The sequence below is a fragment of the Uloborus diversus genome, chromosome 10 (genome assembly GCF_026930045.1).
Source record: "Uloborus diversus isolate 005 chromosome 10, Udiv.v.3.1, whole genome shotgun sequence".
Taxonomy (NCBI): Eukaryota; Metazoa; Arthropoda; class Arachnida; order Araneae; family Uloboridae; genus Uloborus; species Uloborus diversus.
Genome location: NC_072740.1, coordinates 48,566,554 through 48,588,487, shown reverse-complemented (window position 1 = coordinate 48,588,487; position 21,934 = coordinate 48,566,554). Strand labels below are relative to the sequence as shown.

The 21,934-nt window shown below is 31.9% G+C and overlaps 1 protein-coding gene across 1 annotated transcript in view; it reads right to left on the bottom strand.

Moving 5' to 3' along the window:
- Positions 1-1,511: 1,511 nt before the first annotated feature.
- LOC129230995 (transient receptor potential-gamma protein-like) overlaps positions 1,512-21,934 on the bottom strand; it is a 163,361-nt gene continuing 142,938 nt past the window's right edge. Inside the window, exons 7-14 of the mRNA XM_054865239.1 lie at positions 19,374-19,513; positions 18,357-18,472; positions 15,249-15,500; positions 13,945-14,140; positions 10,927-11,118; positions 5,207-5,248; positions 3,218-3,416; positions 1,512-2,665 (exon numbers count right to left, since the gene is read on the bottom strand). Of these exons, the coding sequence (XP_054721214.1) occupies positions 1,512-2,665; positions 3,218-3,416; positions 5,207-5,248; positions 10,927-11,118; positions 13,945-14,140; positions 15,249-15,500; positions 18,357-18,472; positions 19,374-19,513 (2,291 nt within the window). The remainder of the gene's footprint in view (positions 2,666-3,217; positions 3,417-5,206; positions 5,249-10,926; positions 11,119-13,944; positions 14,141-15,248; positions 15,501-18,356; positions 18,473-19,373; positions 19,514-21,934) is intronic.

The window sequence follows — 21,934 nt, the reverse complement described above, 5'->3', positions numbered from 1 at the left end:
ACATCCAGATTGCAAACACCTACCAGTTGTTTGATAACAAAGCAAGAATAAAACTTTAGATTTGTCTTTCCAAAGTTTTAACCACACACTAACTTTTAAATATGAACTCACACTAGCAATTGAACCAACCAATCGTTTTTCACACTAGGTCTCTCCATATAAAGATTTTGGTAGATACCGATACATAAATAACATTTATTGTCAAGATAATAACGGGCTCCATAATACCAACTTGTCTTCATATTATCATTACTTCCTTTACTAATAGTTTTGTTAGTTTATAGATATACACTAAAAGCGTGCTTTTTTTCTGAACAAATACAACACAAAATTACTCTTTAAAACTAAAAGCCCAATTTCAAGGAGAAGTCGACACAAAAATAACACGGATACGAGAAACCTCCTTATACCAGCATTTTGCTTGATAACAATTCGCTTCCAAAAAAAAAGGGTTGCTGACGTCTGTTATAAAGCATTGCTTTGGTATAAATTCGTTGTATTTTCATTAACATGATATGAAAGATAAAATTCAAATAATTAATGAATTCATTTTAAGAATCGTTAACTTCTATACTTGTCATTATGCTCTCCTTAACTTCTTCAGTTTGGAAGTTTGTAGCATATGAAGAAACATTTAAAATATTAAACTTGAATGAAATACTCAAAAGAGCTTTGCATCTTAGTTCATATAGATATATTTTTATTTTTCATTGTTCAAAATTACTTGCGGAACATTTGTTAATTAAATTTTACTATATAACATTTTCTGTAATAGTTTTGAATCTGTTTTAATCAATGGACGTTCTGGTTTTGAAGTATCTATGTAACTAGTTTCTTTCTGACTCAAGGTTCTAAAAGAGACAGAAAGTGGCCAACAGACAATAGTTTCGTCTCAGGACTACCTATCAGCAATAGCTTCCATTCCAGTTACGTATTTATTTGACCTCCTCTCATTGAGTAAAGTCGGAGTAGCATAGATTTATTTTTAAATTAATTATTGTGCGAGACATTTTTAACGGAATTGAATTTAAAAACATCCACTATGTTTTAAAATGTTTCATAGATTTGTCTTTAAAAATGCAACGGTATTTTTAGGACAAACTTTAATAGCTCATTCAAACTTTAACATTACTTTTAATTTTATGAGAATATTCATAAAACTTTGTACAGAAAAGGTACCACTAAAGGAATATTTAAAGTACAACGATGTATTGTTTTCTATAAAATTTATTTTATAAATTTCTAAGCTTCAATAAAAAACTGAATTGCATAGACTTTAAGTATTGTTTTAAAACCATACTTCTTGAGTTGGTATACATTGTAAAGCTAACCATGGTTAAAAACGATTATGAAAAAATGATATGCAAGAGCATTTAAAAGCTTAAAGTAAAGAGACTACAGCTGCCTATTGGCCAGGCTCTGTAGGACAGGGAGCTATTCGATTTAGTTCTATGTGCCAAAGGAATTTATACAAAAATAATTGATTTGGCACCACTACAAGTGAGTCCAAGTCATATCCAACCAGTTCTCATCTCTTTATTAACAGGCTCTATTCCGTAAACGGTAGAAATCAGACCAAGAGTACCATTGCTAGACTTATGGGAACTTACAGGTTGACTAGGTACTAAGGATTCGCTTTGGGACGCATGGGTAACATTTGGACTTGTATTTTCCGGGGATGGGGATCCAAGTGAAAGATCTGAATCTCTTCTCGATGTTACACTGCTATTTCTGGAATAAGTTTCTGTAGTTGCACTTACTTTCACTACTTCTTCTTCAATGTGAACCGTAGGCACTGGGAAGCGTTCTTGAAGTCTAATTTTTGGTGTTTTGGGGGAAGACGGTGAGTTTAAAGTGGAATTTCCAGTAGATGGTGGATCTTCGGCGCTTCCTATATTCCCCGATAAAGTGCTTATAGTGTGAGCGTTGTTTTGTACAGATACGCTTACAGATGGAATCGAAGCGTATGGCGCTTTACCTTGGGACCTCATTACTAGCTGATGATGTTTTGGGTTCGCAGTTGGAGCAGGGGCGCTTACCGTTCTTCTAGCCTTCGCCTTCTTTCCTGGCTCGAGATGGTGCAACTTAGCATGATGGTGATCTACTGAATGATCTCTTTCCGGAACGTTATCATGGAAGGCCATTCTCAGACGCGAAGGAAAAGTTAGCTCACCCAGTTTTCTTGTTAGTTTGGACCATTTTAGAGCAGGTGTATCTGTATTAGTGGCACGATCGCATTTCAATGACTCGTCATCACTGACTACTATAGTAACTCCATCATTACTACCCATTTCTAACGCTGGTGTACCACTGATAGAGGCAGCGAGGCTTAAAGATGATTCGCTGGAGGTAGTGTCGTTGTGCGTAGCTTCAGCCTCTGACGTCACCTCGGAGCTCATAGATTCTATGCTGTGACTTCGTAAACTTTCTTCGTTCTTCTGCTTAGAACTACGTGAGTTCCGTTCGCTGTAAGGCCATTTAGCCCCTTGCTGTCGTTTAGCTTGCTTTTTGCCATTAGCTAAATGTGCCAACTTTAGCCAATGCGTTCTAGGCGATTTGGCAGAAGCTTCAACATCTGACTTCTTTGGCGGTTGTTTCACTACTCCTATGTCAAACCCTTTCATCAAACGACGTTCCTTTTGTCGACCTTTCTTTCCACCAGTACCTAAAAATATTTTTTAAAATATTTTATATTAAAGAGGAATTGTATAGATTAAATTGTTTACTATTAAATACAATTCTTTTAATTTAAAATTAAATTTACTTTACCGCACAAAACTCATTAATTCGTGTTCTTTTAGTTTCACCTTGAAATATTGTTATTTTAGATTTAGATCTTTCAATTCCGTTTTATTTTATTTTTATTTTTTTTTTGTATTGATGTGGACTCGCATTTATTCGGTTTGAATTCATGAAGTAAAGCCAACTAAAATACACAATCCTCTGTACTCTTATTTACAGGATATTCTTATGCACTTTAGCGGATCTTTTTGTAACAATACAACAAGTAAAATAACAATATATTTCATGGTGTCAAAATATTTTTTTTTTCGCATCTATTCAAGATTCGGCCATAATATTAAATGATTTTAATGTGGTTACTTTCAAAATTACAATAGATACTGCAATCGTACAATTATTGGTATGTGCAAAAGCAATTACTTAAATGCAAATAACTTCGCTTTAAGCTTTATTAACCTAGATATATTTATCTCACCTTTTGCGAGGCCTCCTTGCATTTGGTCGGATGCTGTTGATGTATTGAAACCACTGTTCTTCATTATTTCAATCAATTCAAATCTAAAAGCTGAAATGTCTTGCTTTATTTCATTCACATCATCCTCAGTAACTCCTTGGTTGTCAGCATTTCTCTGCTCTTTAGTGACATATCTTCGAACCAAATTGCGCATTATTTTCTAGAAATGAAAAAACTCTATTACTACCACTTTTAATCTGTTGTTTGTGTTTTTTAAGTTTCAATAGTCGTTTAGCGCATACATAACGCATATAATGGAGTTAAAACTCACTAGAAACTTTCCAGTTTTTAAAATTAATTATGTCTCGTAACTTTCAGTATCGAAAGGAAAATCAGCAAATTCGTGCGCAATAATGCGGAAAGGATGTTTCAGTTTAGAGAGTTTAATAATCATCTTTTTCATTCATATAAAGACCTTCTTTCACGTTTAAAAAGGAAAATATGAATGAAATCACAGTAAAAAATACATACAGAATTCTATAGAACAATGTTAAATAATCATTCTATTCTCAAAACCATGAAATAAACAACTCATCAAAAGTTTTAATTTTTTGAGGATTTGCTTTTTGAAATTATAATCAGCATAAAGCTGTTCCCAGCTTGCAAAAACTGGCAAAAAACATTATTAAAGTGTATCATGGCGATTGCAATAAATAATCCAAAACCGGCTATGCTCCAGTAACAGAAGTTTCTGGATCTAGTTCACCCCTGAATAATCAGATGAGTATCGTAGCGACCAACTTATGTCTCTCACGTGACATACAACTGATTTATTTACAACTTTTCGTTTAAAAAATAAAGGATTTTGAAAGAAAAGAAAACGAATATAATTTGAAATTTCTCAGGACATACTGATCACAGCAACATCCATTTTTTTATATGAATCTATGACAAATTTTATTTTACTATTTTTTAGCTATTAAGTTCGAGGAAAAGTAGGGAATCCACTGCAATTTAAAATGAAATTACCGAATTTTACTTGCTCCAACAATAAAACAATGCCCTCCAGCATCCTGTATTGGCTCGAGTTTCATTGTTTGTGGACGTCCGAGCGTTACACAATCATGTATTTTCGCTATTATAGTATATATGATGATTTTTTGAAAGTTTCAGAGAAGTAGCAGCACTTATGAATGTGGTATTTAAGCAGGTAGTAGAATACTAGAAACCGGTTTTGAGGCTTAATATTTTTAAGTACTATAATTTTGTATTTTGCCAATGGAAAAATAAATTTACGATAATAATTGCTAAAAGCACGGAACTAGAAGCAGACATTTTTTTCATATTTTAGTACTCAAGTGATTTATAACAGGTTTAATACTTGCTAAATATAATGATTTGAAAATACATTATGAAAAGTTAGTATAAAGTTTTGCTTTTAAACGCATTGTTGGTAATACAAAAAAAAAAGCTTTTTTTTTAATGTTGAGGGTGAAGCGCAATTCTGACAATGAGTATATTATTACACGACCGAGTTACATAGGTTAAAATAATGGAGACAGGTATTTTATAAAACTGTAGTTGTTTAAGTACTATGACGTATCTTTCTCTTGATTTGTTGCATCATTGCTGAATGGAGTAGGCTTCGGACACCTACCTAGGTTATTAAAAACAGTGAACTCTACGTTTTAACTAAAAAATATGAACATAGTTAGGTTGAAAATTTGTATTGCTAAACTACGAATTACAAGTAAACAGAAAGAAATTATGAAAATATATAGTGTAAATCAAGATCCACCGACTAAAATTAGTCTAATAAAACGTTGATTGCTTACAATTTAGCTAATAGGTTTCGAGTATTTGATAAGTAATTAATAGGTTTATCTTACTATTATTTCCAAATTATAATAGGAAGCCTAATCAAATATTGAATTTTTATCAATATTTCAGCGTTTGTAAATAAATTTGTAAAACTCAAAAGACGATAGAGAAGATCAGAAATCATGTTACCTTATACCGAAGGTCTCTTTCACTTGCTTGTTTTGCTTTCCTCTAAAAAAGCAAAAAAATATATCATTTCAGCCATTCATGAAATACCTTTAAAATTCAAAATCAATTGATACCAGACATACTGCGACCATCCTGCACTTTTACTCAAATATAATTATAATTAGGTAAGTGCGCCAAATATTTTTGTACTAGTTGTTAAACAGGAAAAGCTAGCTGCTTGTTGATAACAAACTGCTTTTTTAGAAAGCTTCATCATCAGATTTAGAAAAAATATCAATCTAGCGAAATTTTGCTATCCTACGTTGAATGATGGGGTTTTAGCCTTATTGGGAGCACCCACTTTATAAAACAATGACTAGTCTTTATAGTATGGTATACTACTATTACAAAATCTTTAAAACATATTTCATCGGTTTTTTTTCTCAAAAAACGAACTAAAAAACCTTTGGAATCTGCTATTTTGGAATTTAACAATATAAATGCTTCTATTGTTGTGAAAATATGGTAAATATTTAAATGTATGTAAATACGATTATTTTTAGTTAATATTAAAACAAAAGTGCACTATAAAATGTCACAAATCTTACTAAATATTTCATAAGTGCTCCTCAGTGTTGTTGGCGCTCTGTGGAATTGTCCAAAAAACATCGAATTCTTAGGGAATGGGGAAGTAGTAAACGCGAAAAGCAAACCAAGAGATCTTCAATGTGCATTGTATAACGTAATGCAGAGTTGAGCTCGATTTTACTTTTAATTTAATTTCCTATTGTACACTAACAACAATACTTCACGACGAAACTTGCTTTGTCAACGCTTGATTATAGAAACCCATCCTTTTAACCGGTTCTAAAGTAAACTCGTCCATGGACGAACACCAACAATCCAGATGTGTACTATAACATGCTTCCCACAAGGGGAATACAATCAAATATTTCATAAAATACTATTAACAAACGGTTCACACGAATGTTACACAGCACTTTTAGCACAATACTGATGTCACAAAACAAACTAGAGCCAAATAAAGCACACATAAAGCGATGATGGCAACATCGACTTATTTTTTGAGCTCTATATATTGTACTAACTCCAAAAAAATAATAATAATAGTAATAATAGTAGTAATAATAATGACAAACAAATTAAAAGGAAAACAAAATAAGCTCAGCAACACGTCCACATGAAGCTATTTTTCAATCGCATAATTATTGAAATGTAATACGAAGAATGATCGCTTAAAAGTGCACTTTGTCATTAAAAAGTGTCATCTTACGGTAAGAAAGTTTTTACTGACGAACATTGAAATTCACATTTTTGAAGAACAAGGGTTCATTTTTATCTCTGATAAATAATGGAAGTTAATTAGGTGGAATAATATCTACCCTAAGCACACTAGCAGTATATGTTTTGAGTTAGAATGTTTAAAAGTATTTTGAATATATGGATTTATATTTTAGCATACAGATACAAGAAGTATCGGGTTTCTTTTCCTGAATTAATTTTTCAATTCCTCATGATTTTCCTAATCATTCAATGACTCATTAAGCATTGTAAATCTAAGTGGAAGATTGTTTAACATTTAAGCCTGATTTTAAAAACAAAATTATTTTTTTCTTGAATTAGGTCGTTTTTTCTAGGCACACGTTTTTTTTCTTGTAATTCAAAACGTAGAGAGTAACATGTTGCCAAAATAGCTCTATTTGACTGATTCAAAATTATACTTAAATGAAAAAAACATTTGTTTAAAATTTAATTTTTCGTTTCAAATGGACAATTTTTATTTTATTATTTGCTTAGAAACTATCAAATCATTCAAGTACCCATTAAACTAATTGTCTTAGCATTGGCTCTCATTTTAAACCTATTAATTTTTAAAGCAACTATTATTGTTGTTTTTCAGAGATAAAATAATGCAGTTTTCTGGGAAAAAAAATATTTGCGTTTGTTGTAACTCTGCTACTTAAAACTTAACCAATAAATCGTACCAACAATCACAAATGTGGTTTTACCAGGAAATTTTCTCGTGTACTATAATTCTCCCCCCCCCCCATACTTTGCTCAAGTTGTGTGCGTAACACAAATTCGTTTACAATAAACAATACAAAGATCTATGTACTATGCCTAAGCGAAGACTAAGGACATGGCTTTTCTAAAGTGCAACCAACGAGGCTTAATCTATGAGCTTCTCTATATGCTACAACGTGCTAATGTGCTTTGCCAGTGTCCGTGTTACTATAGCACCTCATGCATGTGGGAAGGATCATTCAAAACAAAATCGATACTCACTATTAATAACTTTGGAAGGAGAAGAATGAAAGGGAAGAAAAAATTATTATTGAACGAAACAGCGGTAAAACATAATATGAATACAAAAGAGTACAAAACTGTATATGTAACAGAACAAAAAGCTTATTAATAATAATTTTTGCAATAAATTACGTAAATAAATTTTGAAAGAGTAATATTAAAATTTTGTTTGAATCATATGCACTAACACTTACTCTTATATATTTCTTATCAGAGCATATTAAACTAAATTGCTAATTGAAAATAAGTTTTTACAGTACAACAGTTGTAGAGTGTACACACATTTATTACTTACAGAAGTATCATCTTTACACAAGAAACAAGCACTTTTCAGCTTTACTGCATCAATGCGTGATAGTATTACGAGGCATACATGAAAAGCCCATAACTTTTTGTAGATTTACGAAACGTATTGTATGGTATAAACTGATTAAAATAGTAAGTGAAATTTGCTTCCACTTAAAACTGAGAAAAGTTTCCCAAATTTATCAATACAATATTGAAACTTTCTAACGTGTAAAATTATTTCTGATTCTAAGTTCAAAAAAAAGAAAAAAAACTCAATTGCATAAGTCATATTATTTGCAACAAATTTCATCAGTTTATCCCTAACCACAGTGCGTATGCATAAAATATTATCAGTTCTTGCTGATATTTCCGACTTTAAATCAGAATTTACTGTTTGTATCAGGACAAAATGCTCGAACTAGAACATATTCTCTGATTTAAGATTCAAACGAAAACCTACTATAACTGAAATAATATTTAAAAAATATGGTTATTTGCAATGTAAATATAAAACAAAATTGCAGAACTACTAGAAATTCTATGAAATCGAGGTTTTATAAAATGTTCTAGTAACTGAAAAGGTTTCTTCCTAATTAACGTTACTGCCTTACTTGAAAAGAAGCTGTATCGGTTTCCAGAAAATTTTACGAAATCTCAGTTTCTTAGAGATGTTCCAGAATGTGTACTGTATATGTACAGGGTGTTCCGTTTTAACCAGCAAGACCTTTATTTTCGCAAACGTTAGTCCTAGAGGTATACTTTCACTTGCGAAAATGTTTAACATCAGATGCAGAGTTAAGATACCGAAAGTTTAAGTGAAAATAAAAATTGATCAAAAATACAAAATTTAACTTTTTATACGGGCCCCATGTCCCTTAACTTATGTTTAGGGAAATAATCACCATTGAAAAATAATTCCAGCACAAAAAGTTTGAAATTAGTACTACCAATATTCATCGAGATATGAAAGGCAGCGTTTTGTGACTTACACCAGTTTTCACTCGCCGTTAATATCACTTTTTGAGGGTAAATATAGCGGTTGACAAGTGTTTAAATTATATGTGTGCATAGATTGTGGTTTTTGAAATTCTTTGAGGTTTTGTTGTGTGTTTTTGTGTATCACGGCATAATATTTGCATTTGTTTTTGAATAGCAGTATAAAATGTAAATTACCTTGTTTTTTTTTACTTCGACAATCTCATTCTTCTGAAAGGGCGATAAGTTTCAATCTCATCTTCTGTATGGTCCCTAAAAACTTTGAACACGAATATCTCTTTGAATTTTGGTCGAACAAATGTCAAGTTTTTAATGTCAGTAATAGTTTTCGATGGAGATTATTTCTCTAAATATTGGTTTGGGGACCTAAAGCCCGTATAAAAAGTTAAATTTTGTATTTTTTAACTCATTTTTATTTTTGCTTCAAACATTTAATTACTTAACTCTGCATCTGATGTTGAACATTTTTGCAATTGGAAGTATACATCTAGGATTAACGGTTGCGAAAATAAAGGTCTTGCAGGTTAAAACGGAACACCCTCTACAGTAATTTAACCGTCCGTAATTATGTCAAGCATATTTATAATCTCTTCAGCACATTATTTTATAATTTGCTTGCTAATATTATAAACGTATTGAGTTTTATTGGTAGTATTTCATTTTATTCTTAAGTTTTGTTTTTGGTTTGAATTAGCCGATTTTTTTCATCTTCCCTTCTACTTCGGCATATCGAAATTTCACTGCGTTAGAGTTTTCCTGAGTTATCTTCTTTTCGAGTTACAGACACCTATTCAATTTTGTACAGCAACTCTGTAATATGATTTAGGAGTTGTCCTGTTGCAGATAAGTGTGAAACTATTTTTTCCTCGTTCAAATGAATTGTGTGCTATTGAACTTCCGATGTGGATTATACTAATCTTGATTCTATGTCAGTGACGAAAATTTTCTATGAAGGTAATTTTACACCTACTTAGGAGATTGGTCAGAAATAATTTTGCATATAGATGTAGAAAAGACATAGACATTTTTTATAAAGTCAATTGAAAGTAATGTATATGTTTTGAAAGTTAAAACAAATTGAAGAAAAAAAAAGTATAATAAAATCTTCGGCTTAATGTTTGTTTTCAAATGCATAGAAAAAACCAATAATTCATGAATTGTATAAATTTACAGTAGTTTGAACTAAAATGTATCTGTTTGATAAAAACATTTAACATGTTTTGTTTCATACATCACAAAAAGAAGTCAGATTTACGTATTGTGATGGAAAAGGAAGAATGCAAAAGAATTTTGTTTGCTTTGTTCAAGCATGTTGCAGTGATAAACATTCGTCTTAAGCTCAAGTTTGTCACAGTACATTTGAGAAGGAAATCCGCAAATCTATATCATGATAAATGGACGGACATGAGAAATTTTGCTACAAGGGTGAAAATAGGTGGCTACAGTAGTCGGTAGTCGAGTTTTGAATAGTGAGAATTCATCGCTATAGTAGAACGTTTTTTTTAAAATATAATATCCTTAATATACGTCACACGTCATAACACATAACGTCCAAAAGATTTCATGAGGTAGTTGATAAAAACTTCTTTTGCAGAAAGCATGTTAAAAACGTGTCTTAAATTCCCTTTTTCATTAGGATTTTTTTTTCAATAAATTTTAACTCATGTTAAAAATTCTTTCAATTTAATACATGTGGTGAAAAATTTTATCAACTTGAACAAATTTGGAATTTATTGAACTAAAGTTCTGACTTTATCTTGAATCTTTGCGGTAGTATTACGAATCCCGCTTACTCAATCACGTTGACAAAAGAGGTACTACATTTTTATTTAGTGCTTTTGCGTTTAGTATGCATGAACTATTTTTATGCTCATACATTCAGTATATTAACCCCTCCTAAGATTTTTGTTTTACAGCACAGCCTAACTTTTGGAATAAATGCTAACTAAATAACGTTTTTGGGCAAAAGAGCCACTTTGTGTAATTAATATGTATTTACAATTTTATTTATATAAAAAAAAAGTGCTGTTTTCTTTCACTCTTATTCAAATTATGCTCAAATGTACCGGCACAAATGACGATAAAAAATTACACAATAATATTTTTTTACTTTATGGCAAGCACATTACCCGTATAGTTTTAAGATCTTTTTTCTTAACAATTCTTGTTGCGCAAAACTTCCTCTTCAGCCACCGAAAGAGATACATTACGCTTTTAGGAGTCGGAATGATATTAAAAGGGGGAGGCACCGTCGCTCCATCTTCAAAGTAACTCAGCCACAGCTTGGTTCTCGCAAATTTCCATTCGACGTCGGCATGTTCCTTAAAGATGTCAAAATATAAGTTTTATTAAGCAAAAGAGACTGTATAAAAATATATATCGTCGCCTCAGAGCAACATTAGGATATTTTAGTGTTATTCATGGGATTAGATGTTTTACTGTTGCTCTGAAGCAATGCTATATTTATATATGTATTCAGTATTGATTTATAAATATTTAGGTTTATGTAAGATGTATCGGTTATCAAATTACATGTTGCAAAAAATCACAATGTTAAAGATGCTGTTTCTGTAAACTTCTGGTTAGAGCGGACATTCACAAGTACAGTTAAATAACCGCTTTAAATTGTTTACTCCATCATCTTTTTTTAGCCTACATTGCGTCAATTTTTTTTTTAAAGGGAAGTATCATAAAAATATCATCAGCAAAAAAATGCAAAAAAAAAAAAAAACATACTTTCTTATCTTAAAATACGTAACAGCCGCTATGATGGTGGCGAGAATAAGGCAATCCTTTTAAGTACAACGCTAAAGGCAGAATACAAAAACTCGTCAACAGCTAAGAACGAGGGTCGGTGAGCGAAACATGCAGGGGGTGGAGCCGCATAGTAGTTAATTTTAAAAATACTTAACTATAAAAAAATGAGAGTAGAGTTTGAAGATGAGGAAATGTGTAGAACAGGACTCGCATTTTAGAGGACACTAGACTCGAACTTTATTTGGTACCCCACTCCCTCTCTTATCCTTATTAATATTATAAATGCAAAAATGAATTTGCTTGTTTACTTATTACCTTTTCAAGCTTTAACTAATCCACCGACCATCATTAAAAACATTTTGTGTACACATTATCAGAGGTGCAGAATAGAACGTGCGGTACATTTCGTTTAGAAAAGTAATATGGTTTTTTATTCCAATTTTAAAGAAAATTATAAATTTGAGAGTATCTCATTGAAAAATGTCATATTTGTTAAATTTTTGCATCATGCTAAACCCCTTAAACACAAGATGAACTTCAACCAAAGTTCAAGTGATTATTAGAAAACCTCCTAAATTGTCATTTTAAGTTGTTTTCACATTCTAAAACGAGAATTATTTTTCATTTTTAGAGATTTGTATCCCCAGTTTAGGTTGGATTTTGGTCAAATTTGGCAGTGTTTTACTTTTGCATCTGGAGAAGAGTCGTAGGGGGAATTTCAAATGCTAAAAAAGTACCGATTTTAGTTTTAGGACCCAAAATGGGCTTGAAATTCCTCTTTCTACCCGAAATAGTTATCGTATCCTCTCGATTTTAATTTGATTGGAAAGCCAGTGCCAAAAGCCCATTTAGGGCTTTGCCTTCATTTGAACTCGAAAAATGCAAGAGCCGTAATTAACAAGGAAAAAGTTATAAGCATTTTTTTTATAGGATTTCCGGATATTTATCGTCGGCTTCGAGCTCAGTTTTAATTAGCGAGAAGAAACCGTTTAGCAGAATTATCTGTTGTTATTTTTAGCTTGAGAGTGAACAAATAAATTTCTTGCTCTTGCTTTAAGGCTTTTTCTGTAATGGAGGAATTTAAAATTTTCCCTTCTTATTATTCCATCACGAGTCTTTTTTTTTTTTTTTTTGCACTACCGGTAGAACATAATCCCGGATTTTGGAAGTGTTAATGGAAACTTTTACCATTGACTTTTATCTTATCGGGACTTATAGAGTTGCCGTTACCGTCGTTTAAGAATGGTTGATACTGATGTGAATTTTTCAGGGACTAACGCCGTCATTATGTGTCAGTGGAGACATTTAGAAAAACCTATTCAAAGGCGAATTTTTTGAAGCTATTTTCCCAATTCTGATGTGGATAAAAAAAGGGAGAATGTTGCGTTATTTTTAAATGTTTTTCTCATTCTGAAAGGGGTTTTAGGAACCGCTTTCCTTATCTAAATAGGTATTTTTATGGGACTATTGACGCTATTTGAAAACTACAACCCTAATTCTAACAGGGATTTCAGGAAACAGATGTCCTTATCATAATAGGGAATTTTAAGGAATGTTTTTTTCTTTCTCTAATGGAGAGTTTGAACTGTCTAATGGAAAATTATAGGGAATTTTTCTCTTACTCTGAAAGATATTTTAAAAGACTATTACTTCACTAAACAAAGTATTTTTTGGGACTAATATCGAGATTGTATTGAGGATTTTGGGGGGGACTGTGGTTTTCGTCCTAATGAGGATTCAAAGGTTCTGTCGCCGCTATTGTGGAACTGTTGCCATTATTCTAATGACCCTTTTAGCTAAATTTATCCTTATTTATTCCGGTATTTTGATTTTTAGAGGAGCGTAAACTTTTTTACGAAGTTTTCTTCTTCGGGTGGAAATTTTTAAGGATTAAGGTCCAAATTTTAACGAGGATGTTTAGGAACTGTCGCCATTATTCCGAAGGGAAAGTTTATAAAATGTTTCTTTTTCCCTTTTATTCAGCACGGATTGAACATGCACTTAACATATTTTTTATTTAATGCATCATAACATAATTTTATTTTTGAGGTAGACCGTGCGAATCCGAGCGACGCAGCAAGTGTTTTTTGATGAACTCAGTAACTTGTATTCCTCGCAAAAATAGATTCCAGCCAGTGTCAGCTCTGTGACAACCCAAAAAAACAGAGAGAGACATATTTGAATTTTCTATTCTAGATTCATTAATTGTATTGCAGATAAATATGATTTCCTTTTAGGGCAGAATGCTTGTACTTTCCTGTAGGGAAGCGTTATGCAAATCTTTTGTAATTCTAAATATTTTATTGAGGGTTAATATACTACTCAAAGATACAATTTTGACATTACTTTCTCTATTTTGTAAGGTTTTAAAAGTAAGGAAGTATTTTTACCGAAATTATTTGATAGGAATGATTCATCATGGCTATGAGGAGATTGAGAAGAACGACGACATTGATGACGCAGTAGGAACCAAACATGAGCAGTCCCCAGAATCTGGTGTAGCTCTGAATCCCCGTCAGCTCGAAATTGTCCAAGTCGATGAGACCAAAACTCGCCCAAAAGAGAGTTTGGGACGACTCAAACAAACTAAAAAAAATGAATGCGAAAAATAGCTTTATTTTTATTCAAGAAATATTCTTTTATAATCGTCAAAGTATAAAACTAAAAAAAAATATTGCTTCATATTTAGCAATAATACTACATTGTCAGAATTTCTTGAACTAAGAATAAAATGAATTTGTGTCTGATTGTGATTAAAAAGAATAAAAAAATACCGGTAAATAAATATGCAAAAAAAATAGGAAAAAAACGAGCGTTCCTTAATAGTTAGTTCCTACGCAAATTAGTCAATAAAATTCCCGTATTAGTGAATAAGTAACACAGAGTCTATTACAGTAAAACTCCAATTATCTAAATCAATTGAAACCGGAAACCCATTCGGATAACCGAAAATTCGAATGATTGGATGTTTCTGAGAACCGGATCTTTTTTAATCAATTTCTGTATTACGTTGAAAATGACAGAAGAAAACTATTTCCGAAGAGAAAGAGCTTTTATTTAGCCATGTATGGACCATGTACGTATCGTACTGTTAATGAAAGTCATTACTTGCTGAGCATCTCAGTCACAATAAGGTGTTCTATTATAAGCTTCGCGCGTAAAAGGATAATTGCGCGCGTAGCCATAGATATTATTTTTAATTTGCAGGACGTTTTCACCTTCTTTTTTTACTTATCTTCTTTTTTTTCTGAAATTCTAAAAAAAGATTTGGATAATCAGGGATTTGTATGGTTGGAGTTTGAAAAATTGGAGTTCTACTGTACTGGCATTTTGTCCCTTATCGTGTACAAATGAAAAAAAAAAATTCATACATCAGTAGCAATATCATTTTTTTTTAAGAAAGAGAATAATTAGCATCTCAGTATTTACTTAATTCAGCCAAATTGTATTTTAACCAGATATTGTTAGATTTTACCTATTCTAATTTTATTTAAAAAAAATAAGGACATGATATAATTCGAAAAAAAAAAAAAACTTATTCATATGTTTTTTTTAGAATATTGGACTGTATTTGTACAGAACCACCAGGCAAACACCAATAAAATATTGAAATAAATAAATGCATTGTTACTTTTTTTTTCACAAAAAAGTTCACACACAGTTCATTAACTTTATTATTACACATTTAACTTACTTTGAGAACCTTCGCCAAGTTAAGCAAGCCGAATGGTCTAGTTTGCTATCTTGTCCATTTTTCGAAAAGCACACTTGTCGTTCCATATCAGCATAATACCATAATAACTGGTTCATGCCACATGCAAAAGCGAATAGTACCAGAGAATAAACAAAGAAGAACTTGATAATGTCAATCACCATTCGACCCAAGCATATTTGGAGAGGTCCAAGGTAGGGGTTCACGGAAAAAATATACACCAGTTTCAGCGAACTGAAAAATAAAATTCAGTAAAAACTGATTAATACTCTGCATTAACGTATAGTAAAAAAAAAAACCCTCTGAAAATTTCGTTTTCTATCTAGTAGTGAGGTTAGTTGCGCAAGACCGTAAAAGTAAATCTGTAGTCACAACCGCTTTTACTGCACGAGATCAAATTTTCTCCGCAAACCGTTGCGACTAGGGATTTAATTCGTAGTTTTACGATTTTTTACATCCAACCTTTCTACCAAATGTGGCCATAGTGTTTTTTTGTTGAATTTTGCAGTTATTTCTAACACTTAACACGTAAATGTTTTTTTTTTTTTAAATAAAATATAACTGTTTTAAAAATATATTTTCAAAATTGTAACTTGTGAGTCATCTCTACAGCAGTGATTCTCAACGGGTGGTCCGTCTGACAGATTGTCGAAAATTTGATCAATCCTCAGAGTTTCGTTCGTCCCCATAAAAAAAATGCTCCCTCCTCAAAAAAAAAAAAAAAAAAAAGCACCATAATAATGATCCGCAATTAAACATTGTTTTCGCATTGTTCTATGATTTTAACTCCCTGCTTATTACTTTTGCACACTTTTTATAATAATTACTCATCTTATCATTTAAATATTTTTTTGTAAAATTCTTTTATCCCACACACAAAAGTAAAGTTTTATTTATATATTTATTTATTTTTGCAGTCGAGCCTGTGTTTGTCTCAAACCTGCCTATCTCGAAAACTTCCTGGCGTCAAAAGTTTTCATTTCCCCTACATTTTTAGTATAAATTAAATGTTTTCCCTTATGTTTATCTCGATTATATTTTCTGTATCTCAAATTTTGGCGTAATCTTCGAAGCAGTCGATTTTCATGTAATCTTCGAAGCCTGGCGGAACAAGTAGCCCATGGAAAACTATGTACAAGCAAATGTTGTACAATGTTGCTGTATGTACAGCAAATTGTTTAATATTATATTCCCTGAGAAAATTATCGGTAGGTGGTATTGTTGTAAAAATAAGAAAGCTTCGCGAGTTTTGCTTTCAAATAATCGATCTCGGTTATTTTTTGGTGTTCTCTGTGTTTAAGTCATTCTAATATCTAAATTATTTTGGCTGTAAATAAAGTAAATAATCTCAATCTTTTGTACGACAATCACTGAAAGATGATTATCGTCTTTATTGCTATGCATAACCTTATTTTTGATATAAGCATAGAAACTGATAAAACACGTATAATCACAATAAATCGCACAGTAAAATGAGCAGCAATATAAGCGTCCAAAATATATTAACTCTTTGACTTTGCTCTTGTATATTTTTGAAACTTTGTCAAAACACCTCTGTATCTCAAAATCTCTTCAGCTCGAAACTTTCTTGTCCCGTGAAAATCAAGAAATAAAGGGTCGACTGTTTTATGACGTTGCAAAAAAAGGAAAAAAAAATCCAGAGCTGCTCACAAAATACTTTCATCCGTTTTTAACTATCCCTGAGTAAAATTTTTTTTTTCTCTCTCTGCAAGAAAAGAAAAAAGGGAAAAGCCTCACCGGTATGTAGAACAAATTAACATGTTTTTTTTACGGTTCGTAAACACAATATTTTTTTTTACAAAAAAAAAAAAAAAAAAATACGGGTCCGTGATTTTTTTAGAAACTATCTTGCAGGTCCGCGGGTCAAAAACGATTGAGAAACACTGCTCTAAAGCATAGTGTTCCGGAGGTGGCCCATATGTTAAAGTCACTGGAAAAACACTGTCGGCTAACTGGTTTAGCTTCTGCAAGCAAAATACAATGCTAAACTAAAAGGAAATTAATCCCAATAATTGTGGGCTGTCATGGCTTCACTTGTTCTGAAAATAGATATAAAAAATTTAAAGCAGAGCCATGTGCAATGTTAACAAATTAAAACAATCCAGTGGAGCACCGAAAAATACCTTTCTGCGTTAGTTTACAAATTGCTTCCCTTAAGGTGGCCCTCTTGGAAACATGCATATGGTGACAGCTTGTATAACGTAAAATTCCTTATCTGTTCAATTATTAAACTTATAGGGAATTCAAGTAGATGTAATTAAAGAGAAAGAAATAATCTGTAGGAAAACGTATCTCAACTTTAAGTTCTAATTTTAAACAAAAGGAAAGTTAAATATATTCTTACCGGATGCAATTGCATCATCGCCGTTTTGCTGTCATAAAAAAAAAATTAATTCCACTTTTTGTGGGGAAGGGGTTTTTTTAGAAACTATGACGACCTTAGGGCCGCTAACCTTAGAGCATTACGCTCCTATGCTGATTTAAAATACGACAATGATTAAACTGCGGCATAATTTAATATTATAAACATTTTAAATAAAAGAAAACAATTTAAAAAAAATCATAGTAATTTTCGATTAAGGTTAAGAGATATTTTCATTCGAGTGCAGTATGAGTTGCATTGAGCTGAGCAAATAAAAAATATTAATTGTTTGCTTTTAAACAAGTTCCAAGACCACGTTTAAACCAAAAAGTTTAGGCAATAAAATATTTCATGTTTTCTGAAAATTAGTATTTAATTTCTTTGAAATAATCTTAATTCTTATTGTTTTTTAATTCGATTTCATACGGCAGTTTTATTCAACGTGTTTCGTCAAGACAAAAAATATTGAACCAGCGTGCACTTTTCAAAAATATATGCATTAAAAACTATCGTCAATTGTATTAATATTAAATCTCTCTTTTACCAAGTAAAGTCGTACAAAACGTTTCACAAAGCAACAAGATTAAAACACACTTTCTACTGCCTGCAATATAATGCCAAAAATAAAGCAGATTATTCCCTTTTAAACAAAAACGCAATGGAAACAAGAATCGACTCTATGGATACAAATAGTGTTTTCTGCTTACCTGAAAATATTAGCCGTTGCAAAAAGCCCTTCGGCTATAAGGATGGGATCCCAGGCATCCCATTTTTCACGTGGAAGATAAGCCGTTCCTGTGTCCTCGGCTATCTCTTTTTGCACCTTGAAGAAAAATAAGAGAATTAGGAAATATTTTTACATGCATAAAGGATATAATAAATGACGATATCCTTATCAAAGGAAATCTCATCTAAAACATATTTTCTTTTTATTGATTTTCAAAATATCTGAGGCCAAATTGCACAAGCCCTTATTTTTTAATCTCCATTTGGCTTCTTTGATTTTTAAAACGAGTGAAGCAGAAAGTAAAATACTCTTTTAAATTTAAAAAAAAAAAAAAACTATGCTGTTACTTGTTTATACATCGAGCTCTAAACTATAAAATGACTCTTTTCTTGCTAGTAAAATTAAGCTTATTTTCCCTCACAAGGGATTTTTTTTATTTGGCATATTTTACACTAATCTCTTTTTTAGTTTTCCATACTCATAAATATATGTGCATTAAAAAATGCTAACATTTACATAATGTATAACACCATGCATATTATGTAACCAACATGCTACTGAGAGAATTTTGAAAATGTATTTTTTAAAATACATTTTCAAACATGCTTTGAGCCACCCTATTCTGTAGTACGTATACCATAAAAATTCCTAATGTACTTAGTCAAATACTTTAGAAAACACAAAAAAAAAAAGTACTCACGAATTAGCTCGTACACGAAGAGAAAGAAAAATATGATAAAACGTTTGGTTTGTTAATCAAATGTAATTGATATTGACCAATATTCAAAACTTTAACAGAGAAGCAACATTTCGTCCTCATTTGAAATTAATCTAAAGTTTGACGAATGTATTGTACATTTATCCACCTAACAGTTTTCTCCTGCTTCTTTTTTTGAACCCCATTAAGGTATGTAATGGAATAGCAATACATATCAAGTTTTCAACAACAAACCTCTAAAGAAAGAAGTGTGAAGTAAGCCTCAGCTAGAATACTTACCTGAAAATATGCGATGATTCTGAGAGCTACAGTAGCAACATAAAGTGAATTGGTGATGAAATCTATTATATTCCACATGTCGTTAACGTACTGCAAGGGACCGCTATCCCAAAGTTGTTTGATTTCACTCCAAATAAGGCCTATCGTTAAAATTTTCAGCATGTTAAAACAATTCACAGCAGAAAAAAAGAACTAAGTTACGATGCCTTACGGCAAGATAAAAGTGAAGTTTTAGAAGTAGGAAATAATATTAACAAAACAAAGAAGAAATTACATAAATAGGAGAATGTGAGACAAGCTGAAATAGCTGGGTAAAGTGAAATGGTGATATATTTACTCTGCTTTTAGCGTCACCCATCTGGTAATATTTTATTTATATATTAGCACGTGTAATCTATTCCAGTCAGGAAAAAAATACTACAGATTAAAACATATGATAGTACAGGCCATTTTCAAAAATTGATACTCATATTGTAATAATTTGTTGCGAAATCAAAAATTATTTTGGTTATAATAAAATAATAAAGTTTTTGTTAATTAATATTTTAAATATTAAATCAGGCCTTCTAATACTCTGTGAAATATTGAATTAGTAAATATTAAGCATATTTAACGAATAAATACCTTTGTGCTGAAAATTCAAAAAGTCAGTAATCCAACGTTATAAAGCACAAAAATTGCAAAATATTGCAGACGCGTGTTTCGGTGTTACAAGGAACACCTTTTTCAATGCAAAGAAGTGTGAGCTTCTGGATGAAAAGTAACCTTTTCTCGGATGACTTTTCAACCAGAAGCTCACACTTCTTTGCATTGAAAAAGGTGTTCCTTGTAACACCGAAACACGTGTCTGCAATATTTTGCAATTTTTGTGCTTTATAACGTTGGATTACTGACTTTTTGAATTAAGCATATTTGTATTTTTAATATTTTCTACAATCAATCAAGTACTTGCTGGGCAAAGTGGATGGGGCAAAGTGAAAAAGTTTATTTCATTTACTCGCTCAATCATTTACTAAATCACTTACATATTCATTTATTAATTCATATTTTTGTATTTCTCCGTTTAGCAATTTACTTACTTATTCATTCATTTGCTTATTTTCTTATTAATTCACTCTTTTACTTGTTCATTTATTTTTCTTCATACATTAATCAATCCAATAATTTAATTTTCAGTTTATTGTTTCAATATCTTTTCATTTATTCAATGAACCTTTTATTTACGGATTCATTTGATCATAAATATTTTCTATAATTGAATAAAAAATATTTCATTAGAAAATTATTTCATTTTTTTCACTTTGCCCTATGAAAAAAAAAAAAGATGTGAAAATTTTCCACTTTTTGTTTTTTTGATAGCGAAAATTTACTGCCAAATTTTTTTTTCAAAATATTTCAATGCAAGTTTTAATGAAAAATAGAATGTTCTTTCTTTATGTACTGTAATTTTTAAAATAAATTTCCAATTTGTTCATTTTGAAAAAGGTCAGTCATCTTAACTATTTCACTTTGCCCCACATTCCCCTACTTTTTGAATATGATAGCGCTATTCTCATAAGTAAAACGTATTCGAAAATTTTCAATTCAAATTATGTTTTTCGCAATCACGAGTTGCGACAGGATCCTACTCATTGGAGAAATATCTAGAAATGGCTCCTGTCCCACCGAGCCTGCCCCTCCCCTTGGGCGGTTACGTGTGTACAGTTGTGTATGTGTAGGCTTGTGTGTGTGCTGGACCTGTGTGCATGCAGGTTGGCGTGTTTGTGTGTAATGGCGCGTGTGTGTATGTATGTGTATGAGCGTGTGTGTGTCTAGGACATGGACGCCACCGACCAGGAGCAGCGGCTACCGGGAGGAGTTGCGTCTGCAGTGGAAATTGAAAAAGGCAGGGACATCAAAGACGGTCAAACGAAAACAATTAGCAATTGTGATTGCTCAAAATGTAACATAATATTAAGAATATAACTATACAAATTCTTAAATTTAATTGGATACGATGTGCTCGACTTTAGAAGCGATCAGGTGTGCAAACGCTTACTGAAACATACAGGAGTTTGTTGCCAGTCTTCTACCTTAAACCTTCACCGTTCGCGCAGAAACGATTGCTATAGGAAGTCCTAACTTTTGCTTGACTTAGTGCAGGCTTTTAGACTCCAAAATGGAGCATGCACAGCAATTCATGGAAGTGAGAATTGGTGAGTAGGGTAGTGACTCTACCGATGGTTTCATGTTGGAAAAATACGCCTTGCACCATTTTTGTGTCTTTTTAATCTTGGGGAGTGGTGTGGAGTTTTATTGACACGACTAGTTTACATTGCGGGCGTGCGTTTTAGCCTGCAGAAGTACAACCGCTCCTAGAAGGGCCTGCTGCTACATTTTTTGAATCACTCTCATTCACACGACCGGAAGTGCTTCCGCATGCGCAAATTCCATCGCAAACTACGACCAACTTTTCATGTGGAGATGTTCAACAATCGCCGAGGTGCATGGCGCGTCTACAGACAAGACCCTATTGTCCGGGAAGAAATAATATTGTTGAACGTTAAAGAGCTTAGAGTGGT